Raw genomic sequence first — 27,893 nt, 5'->3', positions numbered from 1 at the left:
GGGACCTCAAAAAAAAAAAAAATCCTATTCTTGGGACCTGGCTCCTAGTTTGCTCCTTCCTCCAGAGGGGCCCAAGGTTCCCAGCACCTGGTTCCTAAGGCTGCTGTGGCATCTGTTCATGGAAAAGGTCAAGAATGGCCTGGATCCCTTGGAAAACACGGCCGGGGAAGGGGGGCGGGTAATTGAAGGGGTGATGACACGGCACATCCTAGAATCTAGAACATTCTGTCTTGCTCAGAGTAGACCCTGAGACAACTTTGTAGCGACCAGTTGAATCAGACTCTTTCATTCCCACGTGCATACGTGCGTGCACTCACTCACTCACTCACTCGAACACTCTTGGGACCGCTACGGTTTGCAAGGAACCGTGTGAGGAGCTTTCAAAGAATTAGACTGACCCACTGGATGAATTTGAAACAATCTCCATTGCGGAAGTGGGAAAAAAAAAAGAAAAAAAGCAAGCTTCAGAACACTGCATAGAATGCTACCATTTGTATTAAAAATAGATATATAAATATACATATTTATAAACTTGTAAATGCATAGAATTGCTCAGAAAGGGTACACAGGATCTAGGTAACAGTGATTAGTTCTGGAGGCGGGCTGGGGAACTGAAGGCTGACCTCCGATAGGAAGCTTACTTTCCATTGTATACTCACTCTTTTGTATTGTTTGGATGTCTTACCGTGTAAATGTATTAATTTTTCAAAACAACAACAAAAAATTTAAAAACGAGTTAAAGAAAGTGCGCCCAGAGCAGAATATACAGTGGTGAACAGGGCAAGCAGGGGTTCCTCTGTCTCAGGGAAGGCAGAGTGTGTCGAGAACTCGCTAAGCCACAACTGTGAAGTTTTCAAAACCAGACTGTTTACATAAGTTAAGGGAACAGTTCTTTCTACACCAATTATAGTAATTCAGCACATCATTTTACAGAGATAAAGCAGTTGGAAAATAAATACGAGTCATTTGTCAAGCCTTAGAGTGTATTAAGTTGTAGTTTCTACAAGGGTGGGGATCTTATCTGTTTAACTTGATCAGCAGAGTGTTCACTCCGGCTAATGTGCAGATAAGTGCTTGTTACAGCAAGCGTTTTCTGATGATAACAAACGATATGATAGCACACCCATTAAAAACATCTGAAAAAAAGAAAAGATCGGAAGATATTGGACCCTGAGGGAACCATGTTTTCTGGGATGGTCCCCCCCGCCCCGAAAAACAGTCTTCAAATGCAAGATATACCCCAATGTGAATGGAAGGTCGGGGAAACACTGCCCGGGCTGCAGAACGTCACGCACGGAAGTTTCGCGCAGGGCTCTCCTTGGGGTGACTTGGCACAGACTGACTGCAAAGAGAACCTGGCGCTCCGTGGGCTACCCGACCACAGGGGAGGTAGGAAGGCAGGTGTGTGGGTGGCTGCGGACTGCCACTGAGCTGGTGGCCAGCCAAAGCAGCCGGGGCACTGAGGAGGCACAGGGATTGACACCGTGGACTTGAGGATCCCGCGGGCTTGACTCGGCACCAGCACTTACAGGCAGCCCAGCGGGTTATTTGACCTCTCGGAGCCTCGGTTTTCTTTCTGTGAGATCCTTGTGAGGACTAAATGGAAACCACCAGAAAGTATTTAGCAAGATGCGGGGCGCGCTAGCAGGGTCTGAAGTGCCATCGCCGTCACTGTTGCTACATGATGGATACGTGTCCCGGGCAAGTTCTCGCTGACCATCCGCATCCAAGCCTGAACAGCAGGTGGGGTGCGCCCCACCCTCCACGCCCTAAAGGCAAGAATCCCTTACGTTCATATAGTGTTTCACAAACTTAGAAAAGGTCCCACACTCCTCATCCCACAAAAGCCTGTGAAGCGAGATGGAGGGGAGTCACCAGGACTATTTGGAAGGGGGGTGGGTTTGCTAAGAGCCGATTAGGGGCGGAACCCAGGCTGTGGCCCAGGCTTCCTGGCGAGGAGCTCGGTCTTTTCACCCCACACCGCTCCCGGGAAAGAGAGCTGGATGTGGGTCAGGACAGGTGGTCGTCGAGGCTGCGAGGTCACTACCCCCTCCCCCACTCCACCCACCGCTATTTCTGAGCGGGAAGAGAGGCAACAATCCATGTCAAACCCTTCTCAGGGCCTCCTCTGTGATCCGTCCCTGTGAATGGACCATGGGGGGCAGGGCGGGCCCCGCAGCGGAACCAGGAAAGGGATGACAGCCCACGTGGGGTGGCCTCAGCGTCTGCAGGTGGCCGGATCGGGCCCAGCTTGCCTCACTGCCTGCCTGGGAAGCAGGGATGGCAGGGTCTGAAACGGAGGCGGGCTCTTAGCGGTGCCCCGTGCCGTTCGCATTTCCACCGGGATCTGACAGAAAATGTACTTTTTTTCAATTGTGAAAAGGTCAGGCGTATTTATCTGACAACCGATAGTGCCTCCCTTGAAAGAGCACCTGTAAGAACTCAGCCAGCACCCGCCTCCCTCTGCTGCAATGGACGCCGCCGGACCAGCCCCACTCCCCGGCCATGCAGGGCTGCAGCCACGGCTTGGGTCAGAGCTCAGAGGTCACCTCCACAGGGCCCCGACTCTGCCAGCAGTGAAGACGGCCCAGCCTCCCGTCTGATCCCGAATCTCCACACCAGAGAGGTCCCTGTGGCAGCAGCAACAGCAAGGCCTCCCGAACACAAGATAACTACAGAACATCCCCCCCCACCCCGCCCCGCCCCACCCCACCCCACGGCCACCGGTTTGTAGGAAAGAGAGAGGCGCCCGGAACATTTCGGTGGGCCCTAATGCCAAGGCTGCTGACCCCGGGGAGGCCTTGCAGGTGACGCTTGACCAGTACAAAGACCCTCCCCTCACGCCCTTGCAAGGTTTCTAGAGGACCAAGTTCCGAGCCGCTGGTTTCCTAATCACGGCTCCAAGAATCTGGGGAGGACCTTCCTGGGACGGCAGGACACTGCTCTCCCCTAGAGATGGGACAGTGACAGAAGTGTGGGAGAGACTCTTACACGCAGCAGGGTAGGGCCAGGCTCACCTGAAGAGGAATACAAGAGCCCACCTGCATGGTAAGAAGAGTTTTTATTTGAAATATAGTCTGAGCAACATGAGTATAGCCAGGAGGAGGAGGGGCCGGCCTGCCCGGAGCGGCGGCCTCCCTAATGGCACAGGAGCGAGAGTACAAAGATCCCAGTGTCCGTGTGCCCCCAAGCCCACTTGTCAGGAAAGGCGGAACAGCAGCAGAACAGGGGCGCACGGCTCCTTCTGAAGGGGGTGTGCCTTTCGGTGCCCGCCTGCCTGGGCCGCGGCGCCTGCCCTCCCGGGGTCCAAACACCAGTGTGCTGCACGACCTTCTCCCACCCGCACAGACAGGAGGGGCCCGGGTGACAATCCTCCAGGACCGTTTTTGGGGGAAAAGAATCCGAGAAGACAGGAAGGAAGGGCAGGGTGATTGAGGGCCCTCCACAGGCCAGCCCGGGCGGAGCTCCCCAGGAAGGACCGCGCCGGCAGCCTCAGCCCCTTCTCCAGCTCCGCTGGCAGGAAACAGAGCGCCGTCTGCAGCCCGCGAGAGCTCCCAGGAGAGCCCTGGCTGCAGGCAGCGGGCGGGGACCTCCCGGAAGAGCACAGCGCCCAGGGGTTTCAGGCCAAGACGACGGCGCTGGGGCCGGGCCACGTACGCGGCCTGGGGTTGGAAGGACACAGACAAGAGCTGGGGTACCAAGAAGCAGCACAAAGCCATAAATAACAGAAGCAAATTCAGAGCTGTCAGGGTCCCGGGTGACCGCACACTGCCCGGGGCTGGGGGACACCCAGACCCCACAGCTCAGGGCGGGCACTGCTCCAGGGCACACCGGGGCAGAGCCTCGTATCTCCCACCGTCCCCATGGCACACGGAGGACGCCCGGGGCACCCCTCCGGCCACGCACGCTGCCACACCTCCGGTCACACCTGAGGGGACGGAGCGTGGCTGTCCTGGTCCTGAGAGGCCTGTGGTTGACTCTGAGCGTCCTGGGCTCCGTCCTCCTCAGGAGCCGGGCCTGGCGACCTCGCCTCCGTGTCGCCCAACAAAGGCTCTCCGGCACCTTCTTCCAGTCCGTTCTCCCTGGTCTCCATGGACACTTCCTCCCCGGAGCCCTCCTCTGGCTCCGCGGCCTCCGCGGCCTCCGCCACCGCCTCCGCGTCCTCCTCCTCCTCCTCCTCCTCTTCCTCCTCCTCCTGGTCTCTCACCTTGTGGACGATGTAGAGGTGGCGGCTGAGGGAGCTGGCAGAGGTGTAGCACAGGCCGCAGAGGAGACACTGGGCCGTGGAGCTGTCCGCCTGGTGCTGAGGTATGTGGCTCTGAAACTCGAGCCCCGAGTCTGTGGCAAAGCTACATTTCGCACACTGGAACAGGGACTTGTGCCTTTTGGTGGAAGAGACGGCCGCGCCATTGCTGGTGCCCGGAGCGTCCCCGGCTCCGCTGCCCGGTCTTTTTAGATGGCTCACCTGGAGGGGGAGGCAGGGTGAGTGGGGTCCCAGCCCAGCCCGGGCCCCAGAGCTGAGCCGCACACCTGAACGGCGCAGCCCCCTCACTCGCAGAATCACCCCGCGCCCCCCCCACACGTCCCCCCCCAGGCCAGGCTGGCCCTGGCCCCGAACCGGGTTTAGATCTGGTTTCTTTCAGGTTTTTCTGTTGGCTGGTGCTTTGTCTAATGTAACGTATGTGTGCGGCCCCACATTCCAAAGATATGGGACGGGCATGTTCTCTGCTCTCCAGACAACACCCTGCCACCTGGCTTCTGAGGTCCCTCCAAGAGAGAGTCTCTGTGTGCACAAAGATAAAACTGTCATCTTTGGGGCACCTGGGTGGCTCAGTCAGCTAAGCATCAACTCTTGGTTTCTGCTCAGGCCATGATCTCAAGGTTCATGAGATCGAGCCCCACGTCGATCTCTCCCTCTCTGTCCCCTCCCCCCCCCCCACGTGCTCTCTCTCTGTCTCTCTCTCCCTCTCTTTCAAAACAAATGAACATTACAAAAAGTTTTTTAAAAAGACTGTTGTTTTCTACAAAATGATAGCACTACATGCACACTCTTCCTCCCCCTTTTTCTACTTAATGACATGCGTTGGCCATCGTCTGCATGAGGGCATACACAGAGGCTTCCTTCCTCTAACGCTGGCAATGACGAAGCGTCCCCGCTGGCAGACATTCAGTTGTGTTCCGTCATTATCACTGCACACAGCCCCGCAGCGAATATCCTTGCACACACCTCCTCAGGCGCGAGGCCGAAGCTACAGGGCAGACAAACCCTAGGGACGGAATGATGGCTCCAAGGGCACGTGCATTTGGAGGGGGGTGTGCGTTTTAATCACAGGCAGATGTTGCCAGAATGTCAACTGACACCCCACCTGCTCTGTGCGGAAGGGCCTGCCGACCAACGCCCTCCCTGAGTGGCCGAGAAGGAACGCCCTGGAAGTCCAGGCGGCTCTCAAATTCCCCCCAACATGCCTGACCCTCTGAGAAGCAGCCCTCCCCACCATGGAGCAGGAAGGGCCTACAGTGGAGGGGAACCAAGCGGTTCTAGAAGTTCAGCAGAAATAATGAGAATAGGGCACGAAATGGGGGCAAGATCACGGGACGAGGGTCCAGGCTAGCAGGGGTCTGCACCCAGCCCCTCCCACAACGACTGTGTGTGTGTGTGTGTGTGTGTGTGTGTGTAAGAGAGACACTCACTGCCGTCCTCGCCTGACAGGCAGCCCTGCCCTTCCCCCTGACCCAGGACTAGTGGGGCAGAAACAGGACAGTGAGTGTGAACGCACTCCAGTGTCCACACAACATGACACACAGCTGAGGAAAGCATCCCAGTGACAGGGAAACCACGGGAACAAAAGGCTGATGGGCGGTCTCACAGATCTTTGTCCCTGTCCTTTACCTGCATGCAGTCCCCAGGTGGGTCACGCGTGACTAGAGAATGGCCTACATTGAGGGAAGCTGTGGCTGCTGGTTGCTCCCCGGAGCCCTCCTGCTGGCCCTGCAGCTCAGGGGGCTCACTGAGCAAGCACCTCCAGGGGCAGGGGCCCCCGCACTCACCTGAGGGGAATGTCCACCCGGAGGTCTGACTTTGGACGTCTGGCTCAAATCAGGGTTTCTGATACCATGCATAAGGCTGATGTGGCTCTCCAGAAGGGAGGGCCGAGGAAAGCTGGGGCTGTCCTCTGTGCAGTACCTGCAGCCGAAGAGACTGTGTAAGAGGACAGGCTCCGAGCACCCCTGGCAGGAGCTGAAGCTGCTCCTGGCTCCAGGGGACAGTCTGGAGCAGGCAGAGAGCTGGCTGGGTGGTCATCGGGCTGGCTGGGCGGTGCTGGGCTCCCAGAGAAGGTCAGCTGACGAGCCGGCCAAGGTGGCAGACAACAACAGCAGGTCTCACAATATCTGTGCTGGCCCTAAGCCAGGTCAGCAAGGAAGAGGCCAGGCTATGTCCCGAAGCACAGACACGATGCGGAAGCCTCTCGGCCAGACGGGGCACAGTGACACCGCCAGCCCTCCGTCAGAGCAGCGGGCAGTGCAGCCCAGGGTCAGGGAGGTACGAAGGGGGAGGGCTCAGGGGCCAGCAGGTTCTAGAAGCTGGTTCCCTACCAGCCCTGCCTTCTGACTTAGCCACAGCGTTTTCCCATTAGAAACCCGCTCATATCATCTTGCTTCCGACCCCTGATCTCACAGCAGAGAAAAGCCCTGGACAGACTTTTTGAATTTCAGGCCTCCCGGCTCCCACCTCCAGGGACTCACCCGCAAGTGTAGACTTTCTTCACGGTGTCGTGGTTGTTGCGGATGTGTTTGCGCAGGCTGTTGGGGGTGTGGAAGGACTGCTCACACTGCCGACATGGGTACCGCTTCAACGTCTACGGGAGATGACGGGATGCAAAGCATCAGAACCGTAAGACGGTTCTGGGTATATCTTTCTACTCGGGTGACGCAGGCAGAAAGGGGGTGCCCCAAAGACCTCGGGATCTGTGGTACCGACCCTGCCCCAAGCACCAGGAACCCTAAGGGGTCAGCCACACAAGGGGGCTCTGAGCCCACAGACGTCCAGAGAGTCTGGCACTGCACTGTGACGACGTGACGACACTGACCCGACCGTGGCTCTTCTTCATGTGGGACACGTAGTTCTCCCGATCAGGAACCCACTCCTGACACTCCTGGCAGGTCCAGCCAGTGTTCCTCAGCCGGGGCCTGGCCTCGGTCCTGCGATGGGCCTCGGGCCTGCCCCAGCGGCCGGAGGGCAGGGAGCTGCCCCGAGCGGCCACGCTGGCGGCCGGGGGCTCGGTGGGAACTCGAGAGCCAGGCCGGCTCGAGGCTGTGTCCGACGAAGACTGGAGGCTGGACAGCTCGTCCACGTTTCGGGGAACACCGTGGGTGCTCTGGGGATGGGGAGAGCGATTACTGACTGGGCGAGGGGAAAGGTGCACAGAATCAGACCCCCTGGCCTGAGGCGCGCGTCCTCCTCCCCAGCCTCCTTCCCTAGGGCACCCCACCTTGACGTGCTGCATCAACTCCGGCTTCTGCAGGAACAGCAGTGGGCACTCAGGGCACTTGAAGACGCCCACCTGCGTCTTGCTGGCATTCTGATAAAAATGCTGCTGAATGTGTCTCTTCTTGTTGAAGACCATTTCACAGGAGCACTTATAAATGAGCCTGACGAGACAAGCCCCGGGGCATGAGGTGGCCGGGCTCTTGTGGGCACAACCTCCACCCCCACTCTGCTCTCTCTGAAATGGGGTCCACTCCGGGGAAACACTACTCTGAGCCGATGCGGATACTCCCCTGCCTCAGGATGTCTTCAGTGACCTCCAGGCACCTCTTCCGCCAGCCCTGGCTCCCTGGTCCGTCCCGGAACCTCCCCCCCCCCCCCCCCCCCCCGTAGCACCTAGGCCACTGAGCTCCACCCCACGGGCCTGCTGACCCTGGAGCTGCACTCACTGGGAGGGTCTGTGGGGCTGGGTGGGGTGCTGAGAGGCGCTGTGGTCCGCGGTGCTGCTGGCAGTCTTGAAGGCCATGGGGCAGAATGCACATTTGTGAAAAACCTGGCAGTGTCGCTCCTGGATGTGGCTTTTCAGCAAGGCCAAGGTCAGGTGGACGACCCCGCAGTGGATGCACCTGGATGACAGGAGGGGGCGGGGGTGTCAGACCCAGAAGCAGCGCCGGTAAGGGAGGGATGGAGAGCAGGGACAGAGCCATCTCCGGGACTCTCTGTGTCCCCCTCCCTTGGGCACTGTCTTCCATCCTCCACACCTATGTCCTGAGAGCCTGCCTGCTGCCATCTGGCACAGTGCGGTCACCCAGGACACCCAAGCCCAAGGCTATGCCTGGTAGAGAAGGGGGGAGACACCCGCCCCTCCCCTCACCGGCCACAGGCTATGCTTCTGCAAACCAAACATCTGAGCCCAGCTGAGAGAAGCTGGCGGGAATGGAGAGGGAGAGGAATGGTTCCAAAATGACATAAACAGCATCCTTTGAAGTGTGACACGACGGCAGGGGTCCAAGGGGAAACTTCGGGAGGAGGCTACAGGAAGCCTGTGCCTTCCCACAGGCTGGTACCCAACGTGCAGGGATGGCCACTTAATAAAAAGTGCAGCTAGAAATGCGGCGCTCAGCACGGCAACAAGCACATTCAAACACACAGCCCTCAAAGCCCAGGACGGAACCCTCCAGAGCCTGTCCGGGGAGCTGCAGTGGCGGCGGGAACGCTCTACGCTGTACTTGCCACATGGCAAGCGGATCTAAATAAAATAAAATAAGACACAGTGGCCAGTCACGCTGGCCACACGTCAAGGGCTCCACGGCCAGATGTAGCTGGTACCATTCTGCGCTGTGGGGCTCATGACTGTCACAGTGTCTCCTGGGTGGCACAGTGGATAACTTTTTACTTCTTCTCCCAGGTTGTATTTCCTGAGCTTTGTTGGCTGAATATATCACTTTTATAATGTATGAACAGTCTTAGGCCATTTTTTCTGAAATGGAGGCATTCTGAAACTTTCAACTTCAAAACCTCTCTCTATAAACACCGCCTTTTCTTTTCTCGGGATCACGGGACCATGTGACCTCCATGGCATCCTGCATCCATTCCAGTCCCTAGACACACACCCAGGTCTCCCCTCCATGAGAAAACATCTTCTCTGCTCCTAGCCACTCCTCTCAAGGTAACTTCTGTCCTCCTTTCGTTGCAGTATTACCTGACCCCATAACCCTGACATCCCAGTAAGCACTAGAAGAGAGGCTATGGCTTTACTGAAAAAAAGGACATGGCTTCACTTAAAAATTCTTTGGCTCCCAAATATAACCCCTCAATTCAGTACGTGAGCCCATTTTCACAGTCCACATAAATCATCACAGAATCCTTTTCTGTGCGTTTAGGGGGGTGGGCGGGAGACGGGACCACCTTTGCGAGCTTAATCAGTTACGAGAAGCAACCCAAAGAACCAGAAAGCTGTTGGCAGTGATCTCTGAGGTGCACTCACTAGTAAATCTGTACATTAAATTAAGTGTTTCTAATGCAAACTACTTAATTATATTTTCTTTTCTCTCCTGCTAAACAAAATAGTGACCAACTTTTAGCACACAGAAGTACTTCCATACCATAAGGCATCATAAGGAGGAAAAAAAGTCCACACATTTCCAAATTCATCCAAAGTGGCCGAGTATACCTGACATGTGGAAAGAATCTTAAGTAACCATATTGTGCAGTTTGACCAAACTTCAGCAGGAGGAATATACTCTTCAAAAATGCAAGGGAAAATCCATTCTATTTACCTTACAGACATTCTTCAAAGAAACCTCAATGAAAGTAAAAACATGAAGGTTTAAAGGGACATACATCAGCTTCAGTGAAAGACTGAATCAAGTAGAATTTACAAATTGATGAAAAAGCACTCAGAAGACAAATCTGACCCCACAACACAGCTCTTCACCAATTTTTTAAGAGAACATAGATAATTATGGAATCATATGTTGCGAAATATGTAAAATTTTAGAAAAAATAGTAAAATACTTAATTGTCCTAATAATCACAAATAAGAAAATGACATATCATTAAGAACAATCTAAATTTGCTCCTTTATGACATCATTGGTCACTCTCCAAATTTTCAACAAAGAGCAGATTTATATAATTCTAAAATATGTATATAATGTATATACCCCTTTTACATAAAATACATACACATAAAACACATACAAAATGTACAGGACTTTGACAATGTCTTCAAGAAAAAGCAAAAATAATACAAAACAAAGTAATATCGTAAAACCCAATGAAATGGAACATAGGTACATTTTCAGAATTTACTAAAAAATATAATACCCACACGATGGGAGAAAATATTTGCAAATCATGTATCTGACAAGGGACTTTTACCCAGAGTATACAAAGAACTCTTATAACTCAACAGTAAGACAATTAATGATCCAATTTAAAAATGTGAAAAACGACGTTTCTCCAAAGAAGATACACAAATACCAAACAGAAAAGATGCTCAACACCACGAGCCATTAGGAAAATGCAAATCAAAACCATAACGAGACACCACTTTACACCCGCACGGATGGCTATCAGAAGTCAGACCGTGACAAATGCTGGTGAGGATGCAGAGAACCCAAAATCTCCTACCCTGCTGGCAGGAAGATAAAAATGGTGCAACCATTTTTTCAGTCTGGCAGCTCCTCAAAAAGTTAAACGTAGAGTTAGCAGTTGACCCAGGTATTCTAGTCCTAGGTATATACCCAAAAGAACTGAAAACATATGTCCGCACAATAACTTACAAGTGAATGTTCATCAGCGGCATTATTCGTAACAGCCAAAAGGTGGAAACCCAAGTACCCATCAACTGGTAAACGGATGAACAAACCGTGGTGTATATACATATACAATGGAACACCATTCAGCCACAAAAAAAAGAATGAAATGCTGATATATTACAATATGCATGAATCTTGGCTAAGACTACATATTACATGATTCCATTTCTATGAAATGTCCCAAAGAAGCAAATATAGGAGGCAGAAAATAAATTAGTGTTAGGGGTGGGGGAATGGAAGGGTTATGAATATAGAGTTTCTTTTTGGATGATAAAAATGTTCTAAAATCTGTGGTGGTGACTATACAGCTCTGTAAATATACTAAAAACCATTGAGTTGCACCCTTTAAAATGGGTGAATTGTATGGTGTGTGAATTATGTCTAAATAAAGCTAATACAAAAAATATATGTGAATAGTTGAAGATCTTAAGTGCCACGAATACTATGTTAGCACACACATCTTCTGAGTTCAACCATGGATCACCGAAGATTTTACCGTCAAAACCGTCAGTAAGCCATCTGGCTGAATCGCATTACATTTGTGTCTGATGTTCCTTACAAGAAGGCTTGATAAACTGAATTGCTTTTGAGACACTACGTTTCCTTTTAGTCTTACAGAAGGAAGTAAAACAAAACATTGAATTAAGAGACAAAAAAAAAAAAAAAAAAGGGCCATGAATCCATATGCTATTAGAAATGCCTTGGATTTAAGATTCAAGGACAAAAACCCAAGCATTGCTTGCATTTTTATTGGGCTGGATTTGATCTTGGAGCAAGCAGCACACGCTTAAGTCGAAGTTGGAAAGGTGTTTTCAAATGTTACACCACACTGTAAAAACACACATTCAGGTGTTTAGTTTAACAATGTGGCCCGGGGGGGCGCCTGCCTGGCTGGCTCATTGTGTGGAGCACACAACTCTTGATCTCGGGGTCGCGAGGTGGAGCCCCACGTTGGGAGCAGAGGTTACTTATAAGAACAAAAATGGGCTGGGCGCTGCCGAGCACTGCTCCTCTGCAACATGGGGGTGAGGGCTGTGTGACCCGCTGCTCTGTCCTGCTCCTCCGGCACAGCAGCTTCTCCGCTTCCCTAACGTGCACGAGAAACTAGTCCACATTTCAACATGCTTCCACCAAGACAGAAGCCTGAGAGTCGCCACTCGCCCCTCCCCACTCTCAGCCCGGTCTACCAGCTCCCATCAAGCTCTAATGCTTTACTCCCTAAAGCCTTCCCAGACCCATCTTCTCTCTGTCCCCACAGCCAGAGTGCTCGGTGCTTCATCTGGACTCTCACGCTCGCCCCTCAGCCAGCCTCCGGGCTCTCCCCTCTCGAGCACACGTCAGCTCCCCAAAGTGATCTTCCTGAAGCACAGGCCTGCAGGGACCACCGCCCTGTTACAAATCTATCTGTAGCCCCTCACTGTCCCCTGGAGAAAGTCTAAACGCCTGCCAAGGAATACAAGGTCTTGCCTGGGCCTGGCCCTTCCGGTGCCCTAGTCTCTTTTCTCTCCCCCTCCCCCGCCCAGTTCATCTCCACCCCCCCCCCCTACAGAAATGCCCTCTACAGGACACATGGTCCCTGTAACCTTCTCTGTGCTGGATAACACACGGAGACACTCTCCCCCTTTCTTTGGCCTGAAAACCTCCTAATATCTCCACTCTGAGGCTGTCCTGACCGCTCCTCTCCTGGGGCACTTCCCGTTCTGAGTTATAGTCACCTGGGCAGCTTTGTGACCCATCAGACAGAAGCCCCTGGGTCCTGAGTGTCTGGCATGCCAGTAAAGGCAATAATAAGTACTCAGAAAGAAAGTTACTAAGTTAACTAAATCAATATTTTTTTTACTACCAAAGAGAAGAAAACCTTGCTAAATTGGTGCCGAATTAACTTTCAGATGTGAAAGTTATTAAGTAAACACATCAGAAGATGTAGAAACTCTCAAATGCAATAAATCAGTAAAGGGGGCCCGACTGAGCTGATGTAGAAGTTACAGACCGATGAGTCTGGGAGGGAGTGTTCTTCCCCATTTTGATCTTTTTCCTGAAAATGACTTCTTGCCTACATTTATTTGACACGTGGCGGGGAGATTCAGTTTAAAATAGAGTTTTCTTGGTTTTACTTTGAGACTGATCACTTTTTCCATCGTCAGGTTTTCCTGGTTTCTAACAAACTGACAAAAACTAGTCAACATAAAGACACCAGAGCTCTTTGGGTTTGGTGTCTTGCAGTTCCATTTGGTAATGGAAACTGAGAACATCTGAAGTACGACAATTAGGAAATGTATTATCATGATGGTACTGTAAATTTAATATGCCAAACACAGAAGCTTTATCAGCAAATCAACTTTATATACTTTTAAAAAGCAAACGAGGGGCGCCTGGGTGGCTCAGTCAGTTGGGCGTCCAACTTCCGCTCAGGTCATGATCTCGTGGTTCATGAGTTCGAGCCCCGTGTCGGGCTCTGTGCTGACAGTTCGGAGCCTGGAGCCTGCTTCGGGTTCTGGGTGTCCCTCTCTCTCTGCCCCTCCCCTGCTCACTCTCTCTCTCTCTCCCTCGAAAAATAAATAAACATTAAAAAATAAATAAAAGTCAAACTAATCTCGCCAACACTTCTCCTTTAAAGCTACATTTTAATGTTTAATTTTAGCTCTTTATTCTTGTCCCCCTTTGTCTTCTTGTTCTCTACCACATGAAAATGCCTGTCTCTATTCCAATCAACATCACTGTCTGATGAGGTGGGATCCCAGGCCCCTGAAGACCGAAGGTCATGCTGGAGCACGCTCTGGCCCAGGAGCAGGACCAGCGCGGGGCAGCACCCACCTGTAGCCCACCTTGCGGGCGTAGTGCAAGCAGTTCTCCTTCACGTGGGTCTGGAAGTAGGCCGAGCGACAGAGGGCCCCGCACTCCGGGCAGCAGTAGGGGGACTTGTGGGCGTGGATCCGCTGGTGGGCACAGAAGCTGCACTGGTTGGGCAGCAGCATCTGGCACACCTGGCAAGTCTAAGAGAAAACACCAAGAAAGCCGTTCACGCAGGTGCCGCGGGCTCACGGCTCTCCAGGCACCGCGGTCTGGCTCCCCTGCAGCGTGGGTCAGAACAGCCCCCTCCTCCCGCCGGGCTCTCCTCCCACCCTCCTAGGACGCTCGGGGCCCCTGGGCCTCGTGACAGGTGTCGACCTGTCGCCCAAGCAAGCTTCACCTCTCACCTTATCCGTCAGAGACAGGACTGACGCTACATTCCCACAGACCAGTCCCGCTTCTAGGACTGCGAGTGTTTCTTCCCTCAGGCTGAGCAGAAGACCAGCTTTTCCCCTCCAGAGGCCAAAGGCGCTTCCCGAAGCCTCAGACCCCACTACGCTCCCAGAACCGCCAGGGCCTCCGCCCTCGCTCAGCAGAGGCAGTTCCTGCGTGACACCACTAGCCCATTCAGGGACTTCCAGAGCAGGCAGACCTGATTGGCTCTCGGAAGCCCCCGGGCCAGGCGGCCGAGTGGCCTTGCCAGCGCCCACTCCCTCGGCCGGGTTTGCCCGCTCAGGGGTGTCCTGAGCCACAGCCGACCACACACACCTGCAGGAAAGGGCAGGATGGGCAACGGCTCCTTCGCTCCCAGACTCGGGAGAGAACCTGGGGGGGAGAAAAGTCCTGCGGCCGCCCCCTGACGCCCTCGTGGGCACAGCCCCTCTAGTGGGCACAGCCCCTCTAGTGGGCACAGCCCGGGGGAAGCAGCAGACTGAGCTGGCGCCCGAGGCAGGGGCCCTTCCGGGTCGGAAGGAAAGCGCAGCACTCGCTCCTCGCTGCGGCGGCCACTGACCTGGGCCCAGAGCTGTTCAGAGGGCCAGGTCGTTGGGGAAGACGGGAAAAGCAAAATCCAGAACGTGGAGGCTCGACAGGACATACCACCCAGTTTTTTCAACAAATAGATTTCAAGGGAAAAACAGAGAGAGAAAGGGAAGTTACAGATTAAAAGAAGTTTAAGAGAAATTTCCAAATTGCAATGTAGAGCACTTATTTGGATCCTGATTCAAGCAAGCCAACTGTAAAAGAAATGAGACAATCAGAGATACTTGAACACTAACTCGGTGATAATATTGGGAAGCTTGACATTTAATATTAAAGTCTGATAATAAGAAGAAATTATCATTATGATTAATTTTGAGATGTGATGATATCATGTCTATGGTTTGGGGGGAGGAACCTCATTATTTCATAGATACATACTGAACTATTATAGATATGGTGATGCTGGGATTTGTTTAAAAATAATCCGGGGGGGGGGTGGTTAGAAAATACATAAAACAAGATGGACCAGGAGTTGATAATTGTTAATACAGGGTTCGTTATGCCATTCTGTCCACTTTTATACGTGTTTGGGACACTCCATAATAAAAAGGCTTTAAAAAATTTTTTTAAGTATTACTTTAGATGTAGAACAGTAAATAAGTAAGCTGCACCCTTCTGTGTAAGAGACGGAGGAAGATGACCTCACACACACACACACACACACACACACACACACACAGGCACGCACATGCACACGCACAGACATACTGATACGTATTTGTAAAACAGAGCCATGGAGAGATAAACCAAAAGTGAACAGAAATGGTTACATATGGGGCAGGAGGGAACAGAGTGAAAGGGACAGAGACAGAAGCAAGACTTCAGGGTGGACTCTGTCATACAGTTTTTAAGTTTGGAATCACAAAAATGTTTTACATAGTTTTAAAATAATAAAAAATTAAACTAAGTAAACAAAAGCATTCCCTAAAAATTGAAAATCAGAAACTAAATAATCTAACAATGTATCAAGCTGGTGACATAACCACATAGAAAAAAATAACTGTTCCCAGTGTGACCTTAAAACACAGCATTGGGGCGCTTGGGTGGCTCAGTGGGGTAAGCATCCAACTTCAGCTCAGGCCGTGATCTCACAGATCGTGAGTTTGAGCCCCGCGTCAGGCTCTGCACTGATAGCTCGGAGCCTGGAGCCCACTTCAGATTCTGTGTCTCCCGCTCTCTCTGCCCCTCCCCCCTCCCCCAAAAACAAATGTCAAAAAAATTTTAAACACAGCATATTGACTTATACATCTTAATGTGATCTAAGAGCAAAAAGAACTGGAAACACATCTTCAATTTTATTCAGTTGTTCTAACATTAGAAATAATATTGGTATTGATATTTTGAAATTTATGTGTATGTGTGTGTAGTAGGAAAATCTGAGGAACCAAGATTTTCCGTATAAAATCAGTTATGTAAAAACTCTAATTTGGGGCACCTGGCCAGCTCAGTCGGTAGAGCACACGACTCAATCTCGGGGTCATGACTTCAAGTCCCACGTGGAGTGTAGAGACTACTTAAAGAAATAAAACTTTAAAAATACATACATACTAACAACCGTACAATAAAAAAAACATACACTTCTTAGCTCAGGCCACAGCAAAAGCCTAGTAGCAGATGTACCCAGCGAGCACCTCTGGCATCCAGAAGGGGACTCCTAAGCACCATTCCTCACTTCAAGAACCCTGGTTCCTCAGAAGGATGGCCGACTCCTAGTTTAGCACAAGAAACGCGCCCAGTACATCTTTTGGGGGCTGAAAGTAAGGAAGCTTCTCAGGCTTTACGAGTTCACGTCCAGAGGGTGCAGGAACCAGCCTGACAGGGCCCCACAACCAAAGACGTGGAAAAGTGACTGACCCCAACATACCAAACATGTGAAAACCACTGCTTCCATGACAACGGCAGGGGAGGCCACCTCACACCCACTAGGATGCCTCCCGTCAAAGGCAAACAGACGCACAAACAAAACAGAAAAAGGTGTCGGTGAGGATGTGGAGAAACTGGAACCCTCGTGCTCTGTTGGCGGGAACGTGAAATGATGCAGCCACCATGGAAAATGGCATGGGGGGGGAGGGGGGAGGGATCCGTAAAAATTCTGAAAGAGAGTTTGCCCCTGGTCTAGCCATTCTACTTCCTTTTTTTAATTTTTATTTTTAATGTTTATTTATTTTTGAGAGACAGAGAGAGACAGAGAATGAGTGAGGGAGGGGTAGAGAGAGAGGGAGACAAAGAATCTCAAGCAGGCTCCAGACTGGAGCTGTCAGCATAGAGCCTGATGTGGGGCTTGAACTCATGAGCTGTGAGATCACGACCTGAGCCGAGGTCGGACGTCCAACTGACTGAGTCACCCAGGTGCCCCCTAGCCATTCTACTTCTGTGTACACACCCAAAAGAACTGAAAGCAAGATCCCCAAAAGATGTGTGTGCACCATGTTCACGGCCGTGTTCTTGACGATAGCCAAGAGGTGGAAGCGGCCCAAGCGGCCGTCAGGGGATGAACGGAGAGACGGAGGTGGTCTAAACACACAGTGGAGGGCCAGGCAGCCTCAAAAAGGAAGGAAACGCGGTCACGTGCTACAATACAGCCGAGCCTTGAGGACACCATGCTAAGCGCAGTAAGTCAGTTGGGTAACTGAAAAAAACCAGTCCTGTGTGATTCCATTTGTACGAGGGACAGAGTAGTCAAATTCACAGAAACAGAAAATAGAAGGGTGGTTGCGAGGGGCAGGTGGGAGGGGGGAAGGTGGAGTTGTTTCATGGGTATAGAGTTTCAGTTTTGCAAGATGAAAAGAGTTCTGGAAATTGATTGCACAACAGTGTGAATGTACTTAACGCTACTGAACTGCACACTTAGAAAAGGGTGAAGATGGTAAACTTTAGGCTATGTGTGTTTTACCACAATTTTTTTAAATAACAGAAAATCGTGGGGCGCCTGGGTGGCTCAGTAGGCTGAGCATCTGACTTCAGCTCAAGTCATCATCTCACGGTTTGTGAGTTCGAGCCCCGCGTCGGGTTCTGTGCTGACAGCTCAGAGCCGGGAGCCTGCTTCACGTTCTGTGTCTCCCCCACCTCTCTCCCTCTCTCTCTCTGCCCCTCCCCCACTCACACTCTGTCTCTCCCCCTCTCTCTCAAAAATCAACAAACATTAAAAAAATAAAAAACAGAAAATCTTAACACACTACTTGAGATTGTTTGGGCATCAACTCACTACTGCAAATGCTGTTAACTAAGGGAAACAAATTAAGTATATATCCCATTTTCCAACATAAACTATATTTCAAGGTAACCAAATAGCCCTCATCAAAGAGGAAAAGATACTTTATACAGAACTCCAGCTAACAACTGAGAAAGAAATAATAAAATTACAAAACACCCTTACGCAACTCCTAATAAAATGACTGACTCAAGGAGCAGTTATTAATGGATACTAAAATAATTACACAAAGTATAGGAAACGTTACAACGAAGGGATCAGAACATCACCACCTGGACTCACTGGTCATACTGAGCATCGTCAAAAAAGAGACAGGCAAGGACTCTGTGCCTCCCTGAAGTCAAGAAATACTTGGGGCTCCTGGGTGACGCAGTTGGTTAAGCGTCCGACTTCGGCCAGGTCACCATCTCGCGGTCCATGAATTCGAGCCCCGCGTCAGGCTCTGGGCTGATGGCTCAGAGCCTGGAGCCTGTTTCCGATCCGATTCTGTGTCTCCCTCTCTCTCTGCCCCTCCCCTGTTCATGCTCTGTCTCTCTCTGTCCCAAAAATAAATAAACGTTGGAAAAAAAAAATACAAAAGGTGCGGTAGTCCCCCTCCTCAAAACTGCCAATTTCTAGTCTACCCCATAAGATATAGCACATTGAAGAACAAATTAATTGTATGAGGAAGCACCGGTCAAAGCCAGAATTGTCCTGGAAAATTCCCAGGGCCCAGGGACCTGTTTCTTCAGGAAATCAGGGACATGAAAAGTAAGTGGGGGAGGGGGTCTGGTGGGGTGGAGTGGGAAACGGTGCTGTTCTAGAGTGAGAAATGTAAAAGGCATAAACGAATGTTAACACGTGGGTCCACGTTTGGATCCCCATTCAAAACGAGCCCAACTATAAAAAGATAGTTTTCGATACAAAAGGAAAATTCGCATATGGACTTGTATTAGACAACATGAAAGAATTGTCATTCATTTTGTTAGAGGTGACAATGATACTATAGCTGCATAAAAGCTTAAGACCAAGAAAAAATAGTCTCTCTGTGCTGACATCCTGCCCAACAAGGCCACGTGGAACACCAGAAGCCCTCTGGCCCCTGCAGAGGCCGGCACACCCAGGGAGAGCTCGCAAGGCCCTCCTGCTGCTCCTGCCCCAGAGTGAAGCCCGTCTCCCCGCTCCCCGCATGTGGCCGGAAGCCTGGCTACTGTCTCGGGAGACTCGAGTCCCCCAGCCAACAAGGCTAGGTTTGGATCCCAGACCTCAAACCTTACCCTTTGCCTAAGACTCGGAGACCACACTTAACGGCGGGACTCCTCGTGAGGGATTTGAGCTGGGCTGAGAGAAGCCCGACAGCCTTCCTGGGTACCCTCTCCCTTCTTGTCCGGGGGACCTCTGGTCCAGCCCCCACCAGAGGAGAGCGACACACAGAAGAAGCAGGATGGGAAGGGTGTCAGCCGGGGATCCTATACCCTGACGTCTTCCTGCACGGATTTTAGAAGGCGGGTGAAGAACAGTGTGGAAAAACACCAAGCATCAGAACTCTGCGGAAAATGGTTCTGATCACACGACCTAGAAGAAGAGGTCCTGGCCCGAGTCAGCCACGTGGGGACAGCCAGAAGACCAAAGCCCCAGGGGAAAGGGGCCGGGGTCGCCCCACTCCATCGGACTCACCAGAAGCAGAATGCAAACTGAGGGGAAAAGGCGCAGAGGAGAGACAACAGCCACCCCACAGCACCTCGCTGGCCCCGCCCCGGGGGCTGCAGAAGGTCGACAGGCCACCAAACTCCACCACTCCTCTCCTCCAGCCACTGAGCTGAGCACACTTTGCACTTTCCCGCACCTTTGTTCCCGGTACTCGGAACACCCCGGCCCCTCCCCCTCCTCCAGACTCTTCTCCAGGGTCCAACTCAATCATCCTGTCATTCCCCACGGCCCCCGCCCTCTGCCTGGCGCCTCCTCACATCAGTCCCTCTCAGACACTCTGTGCAACCTCGTCTACAAGCCTGTCAGCCCCAACCTCCGTCTGCCTCCGCCTCACATTGTAGCAGGGGTGAGCCCTGCCCCCGCTGAGCCGCGGGAAGCCCTGGAGGAGGGGTGTGACTCCCTCCCCACCCCCCACAGCACCCCTGTGCTCCGCGGGGACGGGGCGCACAGTGCGCACAGGGAACACCTGTGGAGAGCTCCTGGGCCACCAAACAGGTGTGCGGCCCCCGCTGGACTAAAGTAGAAAGAGCTGCTTTTTCTCCTCCCAGGCCTCTGTGGCCCTGGCTCAGGGAGGCTGGGTGAGGGGCTGGGCTTGGCTAGGTCGTGAAGGGAGTCATCTGGAGGAGGAAGGAGAGAGCCTTCTGGAGGCACGTCTGGAGGCCTGCTTTCACAGGGCCTCGTGAACACAGACAGCCACCGACACAGCCCAGACAAACACCACTCTCGTCAAGAGCTGGAACACGCACGTACGCGTGGCTGCTCTCCTGGAGTGGGAGGACACAGAAGGGAGAGGCCCCAGAAGCTTCTGCCACGGCCTGCGTTCCGGGCCACTCTCCTTCCTCAGCCCGACCCTGGGGAACAGCTCAGGGGTGACGTGGTTCCGAGAGCACGGGCCGTGGTACCGGGCGGCGAGGCCCCCACTCGCGTCCCCAAGCTCTCCGGGCACGTGAGAACACTGTGTGGACCCCTCCCAGGGACCTGGGGGCCGCCAGCAGAGACCCACCCAGCGGAGGGGGGGCTGAGTGGCCACAGATACAGCGGGCAAACGTTCAGAGTCTCCCCGGGGTGGGGGGGGGGGAGGACCCTTCCCCCAATAAACACCAAGCACTATGCATTCAGGAGGGTCACTAACCATCAGGCCAGACGTCCTCTTCTAAGACTCCTAAGATGCCACCAGTGCCCCCGCATCAATGAGCTTTCCTCCATGCCCAATCATGGAGCTCGTGTAAACCAGGGGCCGACGGCCAGCGCAGGAAGGGTCTGCTTACCAGCCCCTCGGTCTCCTCCGTCGTTCTCTGGAAATGCGCAGCCATGGCCATGTAGTCGCGTATCTGCCTGTGACACTCGAGACACTTGATCCCGTGCCGGATGAGCCTCACGGGGTCCGGGTAGAGCGGCAGAGCCGGAAGGGCCGGGCCCGCACCGCCCGGAGCCGGGCCGTGTTTGGGGGAAGCGGGGGCGGCGGGGGCGGCGGGGGCGGCCGGGGCCGGGGAGTTCGCGGGGGCGGCCGCGAACATCTGGTCCACAGAGATGGGCTTCACGAGCAGCTGTGAGCACTGCATGACGAGCCCCTTGCTCTTGTGGTCGCGGGCGTGCCGGAGCAGGCTGCACTTGTTGAAGAAGAGAAGCGTCTGGGAGCACAGCGTGCACAGCACCTCGATGTGGACGCTCCGCCGGCCGTAGTGCTGGCTCAGGCTCTTCTCTAAGGCAAACGCGTCCCCACACTCCAGGCAGCAGTACCCGCTGGCCGGCACGTGGATCCTGCTGTCCGCGGGCGGGCTGAGATTGGGCGCGTAGAGGGGCACGGGGTTGGAGCTGTGGAGGACCTTGTTGAAGACCTCCACGGCCAGCGGGGCGGCCTTCTTCACCTGGTGGACCAGGGGCACGGACATCTGGGTGAGCTGCGGCTGGCCCCGCCGCTGCGCGGAGGACTTGGCCGTGACTGACGCGGCGACGCTGTGGGGGACCAGGTTCAGGTTGGCCAGGTGCACGGCCTTGGGCAGGAGGCTGGCGGGGGCCGGCGCGGACGCCTGAGGCGCCGCGCTCTGCTGCTGCTTCCTGCCCGTCTGCGGGCCGGGGGCAGCCCCCTTTGGGGCCCGAGACCCGGAGCCGCAGCAGGAAGACGAAGATTCGCTGGCCTTCGGCGCGCTCTCGTCCCCCTTCTTGTCACCCTGGGGGCTCCCGGCGCTTGCGCCCGCCTCAGGAGAGCGCTCCACCGCGGGCAAGGCCGTGACCTCATCCTCTGGCACCTCGCTCGGGGCCTCGGCAACGGCACTCCCTAGAGGGGACCCAACGGGGGACTTACTGGGATCGTCAGGGTCCGGCAGGATCCTCGTGACGGTCCGTTTGATTTCCCCCGATGACGTCTTAATGGTTTTGATCCTGACTTTGGGAATTGCTGGTGGGGAGCTGGCAGCCACCGAAGGGGAGCCTTTGCTGCTGCTGTCACTGCAGATGCTCCGAGGGCTGTCCGAGGGCTTGATGCTCTTTCTAGTGGCCTCCAGGGGGCTCCGGGGACTCTTTGGTGACTTGGGCATTTTGGGGCTGCCTCTGGAGCCCTCTTTAGTGGGCCCTGAGGGTTCCTTTGTGTGGCCAGGCTGATCCTCCTTGGTGACACTGGCCACTCTTTTGGCCTGCAGGGCCACCAAGGCTGCGACACAAGAGGACAGCTTGGAATGAGCTGGCTTCAGACGCTGCCTAGGGGGGACTGACGAGCAGGTGCCGAGCTCCAGGGCAAGCCCCTTAGGCTCTCCGATACTGTTGCTGGGGTGGCTGTTGAATTCCAAAGCTTCCCCAAAGAATCGACTGGCATCCAGCTCCTTGTGAGGCTCCCCCACCTTCTGCCCACCTCGCTCGTGTTCCTGCTGACTCCCCAAGGGCAGAGGTTCTGGCTTGGGCTCTTTCTTACAAAAGTGATCAAACATATGCAGCTCTGGGACCGGAAACTTTGCCAGAGCCTCCAGGACTGGGCCCCCCACAGGCCCACACCCAGGAGGGGGTGGAAAATAACCGTCAGAGTGCTTGGGCTTCATTCCAAACCCATTATCTTTGATGGCATCCTCAGGTTCTGGGCTGGAGATTGGACTGAACTGGTTAAAGGTCGGTAACGGCTCTGACTTGGAAGGTTCTAGCTTGCCGGGGAAACTCCTGGCACTGTCTCCATTCATGAAAGTTGAATCAAATTTCCCACAGTTGTGACCCAGGTTGTGGGGATCTGGGGGCAGGTCTGAGCCCCGGAATCCATTGTGGAGGAGGCTGGGAGCGATGTGGTCCTTCTCCGCTTCGAACGACTCCTGGCGGCTGGTGTTCTTGACGATGACACTCACGGCCGGCACATCTGAGGCTGATCCTGAGTGAGACAAGGACACGCTCTCATCCATACACATGCCTGCGGGTTTGAGGGGACTCTCATTGTCCTCACTGGGGGTCTGGATGGCCTCCTTGGCATCAAGGCTGGTGGGGTCTGGGATGTCAAAGGCAGCCAGAAGGTCATCAAAATCTGGAGTTTTCATATCCCCCATGGCTGGATGCTGGCAGGGGCTACAACAGAAGCAGAACAGGATCAGTGATCCCCGGGGTCCCCCTGGACTCTGTTCGGCATCATCTTCATCACACGCCCATCACACTAACACACACGCACACAGCCGGGGTGCCCGCTCGTGAACCCCACGGCTGAGTTTTACCCCAACAGGTTCCCAAAATGCTGGGGACATTGGGGGACGGATGGAAAGAGAAGTTTACACGCAGTGACAAGGCCACCTGGCCGGCCCTAAACATCAATACCTGGAAATTCCTAGCTGGTTGCATAGCCAAAAGGAGAAAGCACTCGTATCGTGCCCCCTCAATTTCTCAGGGACTAGCATGACTCCCTAAGCACGTGCGCTAGTAAAAACCCAATCACCGAGACCTAAAAACAAACTAAAACAAAAAACAAGAAAACAAAGGTATGGCTCAGCACCTCCTTTCTTTAGAAATCTTCCGATTCATATATGAGACTTGGCGAGGACTTCTGCTAATTTGCCTCCTACTATTTAATCATGAATTTTGTATAGCTTTGTGTTTTTTTGTTGCACGAATTCAGTCAAATCTAAGATGATTTGCTACTGCCAGGATGTATGCTGTCTCATAAATAAACTCCAGCAAATTGTACCACCTCTCAGGCCCTTTTTTCTCTAGTTAGTGTCTGCTTGCCGTAATTTTCACCTAAAACTGTTATTGGCTGGTAAGTGGACCACTAAATGTGAGGTGCAGGATGACTCTCAAAACGGCAACCACATGGTCATCAGATGGGCTGGAGAACGGTCTTGGGGAAGCCCCAAATTTCATTTTAACTTAATACTCAAAGACAAGAAGATCCACCTGTCTCCTTCATGCTCTGGAAAAGGAGAACTATGGCACTGCTGTGACAGGAAACTCGGGGCCCTAGGAAAGAGGCCCTCTGTCAGGACATCACTGTGACACTCACACTCAGATGAAACAGAAGCTAGCTGGTTCCCACCTGCTGGAAAGAGGAAGAAAAACCCCACCGTCTCCCTTGTTCAGCCCACAACTCCTGCGTCTGCTTCGGCATCCCAGAGCCTCGCTTGCCTGCACATTTCTTACACGTTTATACTGAAAACCTGTCTGGATGAAGAAAGACATGACTCTTAGCAAGCAGGAGAGTAGCTGCACAAAACCAGTTATGTGACAAATCCTCGGGTCCAGGGACCCCAAGGCCCATGTTCTTATCCTAACAACAAAAATTCCCAAAAGCTGTATACGGAAATATGCAGTATGATTAAAACAACACAAAAGGGACAAACACGCACAAAAGAATCTAAATGTCCAAGAACAGAGAATGATTAAATCATTGACAGACTACTATGGCAGCCAATAAAAATCCTAATTATGAAATTCATATAGCAACATGGAAAACTAGTGATAGTGTTGGAGCCCCTGTCTGGCTCAGTCAGTGGAGAGTGCAACTCTTGATCTCAGAGTTGTGAGTTCAAGCCCCATGGTGGGTGTAGAGATTACTTAAAAAGAAAAAAATCTTAAAAAAAAATTACTTGGGGCACCTGAGTGGCTCGGTCAGTTCTAAGTGTCCAGCTCTTGATTTTGGCTCAGATCATGATCTCGCAGTTCATGAGTTCAAGCCCCACAACGGGCTCTGCGCTCACAGCAAGGAGCCTGCTTGGAATTCTCTCTCTCCCCCTCTCTCTGCCTCTCTCTCCCTCCCTCCCTCCCCCAACTCTCTCTCAAAATAGATAAATATACTTTTAAAAAATTACTTACAGTGTTGTTAAAAAATTAATAGAAAATGCTATTAATACAAAGTTAAAGTTAAGTTTAAAACTTAATACAAAAGTGCTGCTAGACTATAGCCATGTAAAACTAAGCATGCAGTTGAGCCAAGATTAAAAGAAAGAGAAAAATAATTTGTAGGGTGGTGGGATTACTGGCGGGTTATTTTTTCAAAACTCTTTTTTGTGCTGATAGATTGCTTTTATAATTTTAAAAGTGGGATATAAACAGGGCAGCGGGTGACGGGGGGGGGGTAGTACTTAGAACCATGAGGGAGCAGGTGGCATAGCACAGGTGTATCTGTTCCCACCTCCTGGGACCCACAGGTTCGCAGCTTTGGTCTCTTGCCCCTCCCCCAACCCCCAACAAAACATATCTGCCTACTTGAGAGTTCTTGCAGAAAATGAAAAATACCTTCCGCTCTGGGAATATATCTAATTATGGTAGATAATAATAAAGTGAAATACCAATTATCTACACTAAATACGGGTTGGCAGAATATCTCTTTGAAATGTGATATAAAGTTCCTGGACACAAACGACTGTCTCCTGGAAATAGGAGCCCATAAGCAAGGGGAACGGACTGGGTACTGTGCAAAGCACTGGCACCCCAATACCAAGTCACCCACTATGCAGGCTGGTGCTAACTGTAAGGAAACACCTCTGTGATGTCTGTGTGCGTTTCTTTCCTTCCCCCTCCCACTCCCACCCCCACTTTTTACAGTCTAGAGGGAAAAAAAAAAAAGAGATGGAAGGAGGAGAAGGGCAGAATAGACCAGTCTTTTTACGGAGCTGAGACCAGCACATGAGGGAGGAGAGGAAGTGGTTGGTGGTGTGTGTGAGGATAACGTGAGGTCACAGGAGCTTAAAGCAGAGAGAGATTACATCAGAAGAAAGCCAGGTCCTCCACATCGGGGAATCTCAGAGACGGGCTGAGATCGGTCAGGGGGAAGGTGAGGTAACTTTTGCAGGGAAATGGGGTGGCTGCTCGACAGCAGAAGCAGGAAAAACCTTTATAACCTTTGGACCTTAAACACCAAAGCTGACACTTTTAAAAGCCAAAGATCAGGTCCTGTTTTCTATTTATTTGTAGTAGGGAAACCAAAACCAGCAGCAATCAGTAACGGTGAATAAGGGGCTAACGGCGTACCTGTTCCCATTTCTCTAAACCTTGCTCTAAAGTAAGCATCACATTGCTTATAAGTAGAATATAGAAACTAATCAAAATGTAACCTATTATAAAAGCAAAGGAAGAAAAAGACTACCAACAAAAAGTTCTACCCGTCAAAAACCTGCCAGCACAAGGTTCAAAGACAAACAACAAACCAGCAGGAATATGTGCAACACAACAGTTACCATCATTAATGTCTTTACTACAGAAAAGGCTCTTACGAAGCAGTAAGTAAGAGATAAGCAGCCCACTTAGAAAATGAGCAAAGGTGGCGAGCACATAATGAAGAAAAACACAAGTGGCCAGCTATTCCATAAAAAAAAGCTGCTACCTCCCAAGAAATTAGAGGAATACAAATTAAAATAATGAGAAGCCATTTTGGCTTACCAAATTGACCCAAGTTTTAAAAAATAATAATTCCCAATATTGGCAGAGATGTAGCAAAAGAGGCATTTTGAAGGAAGTATAAATTGATACAATTTGTCTTAGCAGCAAGTTAGCGATGCCTACATAAGGCTCAATAGTTCCACTCCCAGGGGCGCCTGGGTGGCTCAGATGAGTGTCCGACTTCGGCTCAGGTCATTATCTCGTGGTTTGTGAGTTCGAGCCCCCCGTCGGGCCTGGAGCCTGGAGCCTGCTTCGGATTCTGTGTCTCCCTCTCTCTGCCCCTCCCCTGCTCATGCTCTCTCTCTCTCTCTCTCTCTCTCTCTGTCAAAAATAAATAAATATTTTAAAAATTAAAAAAAAATAGTTCTACTCCCAGAAATGTGACATTTGCATGTCTCAAAGATAATCATTGCAGAATTTTTTATAACAAAAGTATTTCATGACAAAAAATGAGACACAACCAAAGTTCCAACAATAGAAAGCTGGTTCAATAAATTATGGTATATTAACACAATTAAATACTAGACATCATGATAAGACAATATTTATGTCTATGAGAAATGCTCCTGATACAACGTGGAGGCAGGAGGACGCTGTAGTGTATACATGGTACAATCTCTACTTAAAACAAAAAATTTTAACATACAGTTTTTATGAAAAGGGCTAGAGAAACACTCTAAAATCTTAAAAGTATCTTGGGGCGCCTGGGTGGCACAGTCGGTTAAGCGTCCAACTTCAGCCAGGTCACGATCTCGCGGTCCGTGGGTTCGAGCCCCGCGTCGGGCTCTGGGCTGATGGCTCAGAGCCTGGAGCCTGTTTCCGATTCTGTGTCTCCCTCTCTCTCTGCCCCTCCCCCGTTCACGCTCTGTCTCTCTCTGTCCCAAAAATAAATAAAAAACGTTGAAAAAAAAATTAAAAAAAAAAAGTATCAATAGATGATGAGATTCTTTTCTTTCATTTATCTGCATTTTCAAATTATTTATTCAAACTATTTCATGTTGTACTGCTTATGTAGTTTCATTAAATTATATTTTTTAATATAAAAAGAAGAAAAGGAACACCTGGGTGGCTCAGTAGGCTGACCGCCCAGCTCTTGACTTTGTCTCAGGTCATGATCCCAGGGTCGTGGGACTGAGCCCCGTGTGGGGCTCTGCGCTGAGTGTGGGGCCTGTTTGAGATTCCCTCTCCCTCCCTCTCCCCACTCACACATGCACTCTAAGCAAAAATAAAAAATAGGGGCGCCTGGGTGGCTCAGTCAGTTGAACGTCTGACTTCGGCTCAGGTCATGTTCTCGTAGTTGATGAGTCTGAGCCCCGCGTTGGGCTCTGTGCTGACAGCTCAGAGCCTGGAGCCTGCTTTAGGTTCTGTGTCCCCCTCTCTCTCTTCCCCTCCCTCGCTCATGCTCTGTCTCCCTCTGTCTCAAAAATAAGTAAACATTAAAAAAATTTTAAAGGAAAGATAAAAAATAAAGAAAGAAGAAGAAATTAGGGAGGCCAAAACACTTGAGAAGCTTC

The 27,893-nt window shown here is 51.8% G+C and overlaps 1 protein-coding gene across 3 annotated transcripts in view; it reads right to left on the bottom strand.

Annotated features, from left to right (window-relative positions):
- Positions 1 to 2,978: 2,978 nt before the first annotated feature.
- Positions 2,979 to 27,893, bottom strand: part of ZNF592 (zinc finger protein 592) — a 49,981-nt gene continuing 25,066 nt past the window's right edge. For all 3 annotated transcript variants that reach the window (XM_047086653.1, XM_047086655.1, XM_047086654.1), the window contains exons 3-10: positions 20,808 to 23,079; positions 13,623 to 13,801; positions 7,936 to 8,112; positions 7,491 to 7,650; positions 7,089 to 7,376; positions 6,745 to 6,857; positions 6,049 to 6,184; positions 2,979 to 4,465 (exon numbers count right to left, since the gene is read on the bottom strand). In XM_047086653.1, the coding sequence (XP_046942609.1) occupies positions 3,923 to 4,465; positions 6,049 to 6,184; positions 6,745 to 6,857; positions 7,089 to 7,376; positions 7,491 to 7,650; positions 7,936 to 8,112; positions 13,623 to 13,801; positions 20,808 to 23,079 (3,868 nt within the window). In that variant the 3' untranslated portion in view covers positions 2,979 to 3,922. The remainder of the gene's footprint in view (positions 4,466 to 6,048; positions 6,185 to 6,744; positions 6,858 to 7,088; positions 7,377 to 7,490; positions 7,651 to 7,935; positions 8,113 to 13,622; positions 13,802 to 20,807; positions 23,080 to 27,893) is intronic.

Source organism: Lynx rufus, unplaced genomic scaffold (genome assembly GCF_022079265.1).
Source record: "Lynx rufus isolate CCGP_SWC_20201006 ecotype Redwood Valley unplaced genomic scaffold, mLynRuf1.p SCAF_21, whole genome shotgun sequence".
Classification (NCBI taxonomy): Eukaryota; Metazoa; Chordata; class Mammalia; order Carnivora; family Felidae; genus Lynx; species Lynx rufus.
This window is presented reverse-complemented; position numbering and strand designations above follow the sequence as displayed.